General features: G+C 40.4%; 1 protein-coding gene across 1 annotated transcript; it reads right to left on the bottom strand.

The window, feature by feature from the left end:
* Positions 1–215: 215 nt before the first annotated feature.
* LOC125179031 (bromodomain-containing protein DDB_G0280777-like) lies at positions 216–3,811 on the bottom strand. Its single transcript, XM_047884087.1, has 4 exons — positions 3,461–3,811; positions 3,004–3,068; positions 2,478–2,663; positions 216–675 (listed from the first exon to the last, which is right to left on the bottom strand). Exons 1-4 carry the CDS (start codon positions 3,809–3,811, stop codon positions 216–218), a joined length of 1,062 nt encoding a protein of 353 aa, XP_047740043.1.
* Positions 3,812–4,218: the final 407 nt, after the last annotated feature.

Genomic DNA, 4,218 nt, shown 5'->3' on the forward strand with positions numbered 1-4,218 from the left:
CTTCGTTGAGGTCGGTGAAGGGAGAGCCAGAGATGAGGTTGTCGTTTGTGGTGCCTCTTGCTGCGGCTCTCTGGTTTTCAGTGTGAGAGAACGATGAGCGGGGATGGCTGTTAAAGTCACCCATTACTAGACAGTCACCTGAGATTGTGACAATGTCTGAGAGATCCGGGGAATATCCTGGGGGGCAGGAGGAGGCAGTGGAATGAATAAATTGATTATAAAGAGGGGGAGCCATTAAGAGGAGTGGAGATTGCTGTGTCCTCCATGGTGGTATTGCCATGCAGGAGGGGGGAGATGTCATGCCCAATATATGGGGTGTCGTGGCGGATCAGGATGAGGAGACCGTTGCCATGACCTCCGGTGCGGTCCCAGCCCTCTGTCGCATATCCAGGGAAAGAGGCGGGATGCAGCCAATAGCTTTGTCTTCTGGACAGGCAATAGCCACATTGTTCTGAGCAAGATAAGCAGCCAGTTCTACTGCGCTGCATTGGATGCCATTGCAGTTGGAGGACGCAGAGGTGAGTGGGAGCCAGCGCGGGGGTGGACGAGGGCGAGAGGGCGCTGGGTCTTACTGGGAACAAGTCGGACTGTCTACACGTAGGGCAGGGCCAGTCTGCGGAGTAGGGATGGATGGAGCGCAGCCCGGAGCACCGCATGTGGGTCCAGGCACTGCACCTGGAGCACAGGAACAAGTATCCTCGCCACATAACTGGGAGTGAGCAGACTGAGCAAGGGTGTGGGCCAGGGTTGGGATGAATACCCTGGGTTAGGAGGAAGATTGCCTTCAATGTAACCATGGATGGTGTACTTGGTTTAGTAACCATGGAGGGTTGCCCGAGCAACATCAAATACAGGCAAAAATATTATAAGTACACTTCAATTATACGATTATTTGGCCGGTGTTTGGAGACAAAAAATAGATAAACTGAATTAATGCAACATCTGTCCATGTTATGTGTACTGTCAAACAGTTCTGGATTTAGGTTACACAATCTATATGCCATAAGAAATAAACATATAATTAAAGTAAAGCCCATGAATGGAAAGCTTAGAAAAAATGGGCAGCACCATCATGGCAACAACAAGTACATTCCATCAAGTTAAATATTTTATTGGAATTTGTACATTAACTTATATTTATTTCTGCCATTAGTAAGAAAAATATTGTAGAAAAGCAATAAATTAGGGAATAGTGAAACAAACATAGTTATTTTACATAACATTGCAACAGTTGCATGTTCATAGAACCAAAATAACTAATAAAACGTCACGTTTCAAACAATGTCAACTTTACCCTTTGATCATGGTCATTGCTGAAGTTCTGCCAGGAGTATCACAAGCCATAAATTGGGATCTACATTTACCATTAGTAAAAATCGCACTCCAGCTCCTAGCATCCAATAAAACAGAGATTTCCCTTTTTGCACATGACAGTTCATATTTTCATTGGACATGCCCCATGATGAGCCATTTCTCAGGTCATACAAATGTATGTTAACACTGAAAATGCTAAATGAAACTCCAATTCTAAAATTTGTTCAAATGTCACTCAAGTGAAATTATTGTCACTGCCAAATTGTAAGTTAAATTGCTAAATTCCAACATATAGTCTTATCAGGGTCGGATATTTATACAAATAAAGGTTAGTCACTCTCCATCTTCTTGCATCTAATATTCCGTAGAAAATTTCTTCAAGCTTTGTGCACAGAATTTATTCAAGAATGCTTAGTGGTTATTAGTATTGTTAACCCTTTAGCGGGCAAGCATTGAAATATCCAGAAATTAAAATTTCAGAAACCATTCCAAGAAAGTAAGAACTATTATACAAAATAATTATTTATATGTATTTTTTGCAAATTTTGCCTATCGAAGGTTTAAATCACACTTGAAGAATTCAATAAATGCAGTCAGTACACAAAATTTTTCTTTATAAGTAAAATTCGATTTATGCAAATGAAAAATTAGAAACAAAACAATCCAATTTACTTAAATTTAATCAAGTTACCAAAATAAATAAATATATATATTGATACTTCCACCTTCTCAAGAAAATGCGGAAAGAGCGTCAATTCCATTGTACAAGTTAAAACCTTCATTTAAATGCTTATATTTCAATTTGTGGACTTTGCAGCTGGTGATGCTATAGATAGAACGATGGTCAGATAATTAGTGATTGACTGAGGCATTATAAGGATGCCTCAAAAACAAACAGGAAGCCGTGGTGGGGCTTTTTGTGATGCAATTTCAAGTTTTGATTTTGAATTTTGAGACGTTTGAAAGTTTTGATTTTGAATTTTGAGATGTTGCACTGAGTGCAACATCTCAAGTTCTCAACATTATTGCTTAAGAGAATACCTGCTCTTTGCTCCTCATGCTCTTCAGATACCTAAACATACCTGCATCCACCAAGGTATTATAATCTCCTAAAAACTGAATTTAAATTCCATAAAATTATAAAAAAAACTTGTGCATGATGCATATCAAGGTCCCTGTCATTATTACCATCACTGTCTCCTGCTGCGTCTCTTCTGTCGGCGCTCCTCGAACGGTCCCTGTCATTATTACCATCACGGTGTCTTGCTGCGTCTCTTCTGTCGCCGCGACTTCGGTCCATCCGACCGTCCCGGTCTCTGTCAACGTTGCTGTCTCCTTGCCGGTCTGCCCTGCTCAGGAAATTCCTTTGTGGACTCAACTAAACTTGGGTAATTGTGTGCTTCTCGATAAAAAATTATTATTAATTACTCATTTACAAATCTGGATCATATAATTTTCATATCATCAGGAAACATATCCTAGATATAATTTCACCATTCTGGTTCATGTTATGAACGAGTTTTTGATCAATTGTCTTTCATGATGAAGAGAATAAATGCGCGACATAAGGCTGCCTCACGGAGGGAGCACTGGCAGGCTTTCAGACAATGTGCACTTTTGTGCATATTTTCTCTTAGTTCTAAACCTATTCAATTCTCAAAGAAACTCCTATTGAAGAATTTCTTGCACCTTTCTTTGGAGTAGTGGCTATTGTCTCGCCCGTTCTGCTGCTGCGCTGCGCTTGACTGCATCGCCTACAACAAACAATTTTTTATGTGGACAACATAATCTGGAGACACTTGTCCAAACATAATGTTATCTGTTTAACATAACCAATGAACATAAATGTCAAACAATAATATTTAATATGGACAACATAATCTGCAGACACTTGTCCAAACATAACATGTTATCTCGTGAACATAACCAATGAACTTAAAAGCCACACAAGAATATTTAATATGAAGTGGTAGTTGTGTCCCCATTACAGTACACCTACAAGGGACTAGAATTGCTCAGGGATATCAAATATTGCTCAAATGTGAAGACAGAAACTGAAATGACCTTCTATGGTGTATGTAACCAAAATAAAGATATTGATGAATTTGCTGCTTCTAAAATTGGTGCGGGCACCAAGCCTTATTACCTGGTCATGATGGTCTGATAATACCCGTTTTACTTGCTCCAGATCTCGTTGTAAGGAATGCAGGACTGAAAGTTGTTCCAGCTGTTCAGTGAACTGCTGAACATGTTGTTGCATCGCCTGTTGTTGTTGCTGCAGCAGCTGTTGTTGTTGCTGTTGCAGCTGTTGTCGTAGCAGCTGTTGCAGTTGCTGATGTAGCTGTTCTCGTCGCAGCTGTTGCTGTTGCTGCTGTTGTTTTATCTGCTGCAGCTTTTGCACTATATGCTGCAGCTGTAGCATTATCTGCTGCATCTGTTGCATTATTTGCTGCAGCAGTTGCTGCTGTTGTAATATCTGCTGCAGCTGTTGCGTCATCTGCTGCAGCTGTTGCATCATCTGCTGCAGCTGTTGCTGTATCTGCTGCAGTTGCTGCTGCTGCTGCTTCTGTTTTAATATCTGCTGCAGCTGTTGCATCATCTGCTGCAGCTGTTGCCATATCTGCTGCAGCTGTGGCATCTGCGGCCAAGAATCTGCCAAGACCAAAAGCATTTACTATTTACTCACTATCAGGCCATTTTTTCAACAAAAAACATGTTTTTACTTGTACATTTGTTTGATATTTTTCACTATATTTGCTTATGACAACACATCCACAAAAAAGTATACTATTGAGACAAAATAGAGAAGTTGAATTACAATGGAGTTTGGGTAGCACTGGACTTACACATTATGGAGCCAAGCCAGGCAAGTAATTGCTTCTCTGCAGGATCAAATTGAGCTTT

Source organism: Hyalella azteca, unplaced genomic scaffold (assembly GCF_000764305.2).
Source record: "Hyalella azteca isolate HAZT.00-mixed unplaced genomic scaffold, Hazt_2.0.2 contig14569, whole genome shotgun sequence".
NCBI classification, from domain to species: domain Eukaryota; kingdom Metazoa; phylum Arthropoda; class Malacostraca; order Amphipoda; family Hyalellidae; genus Hyalella; species Hyalella azteca.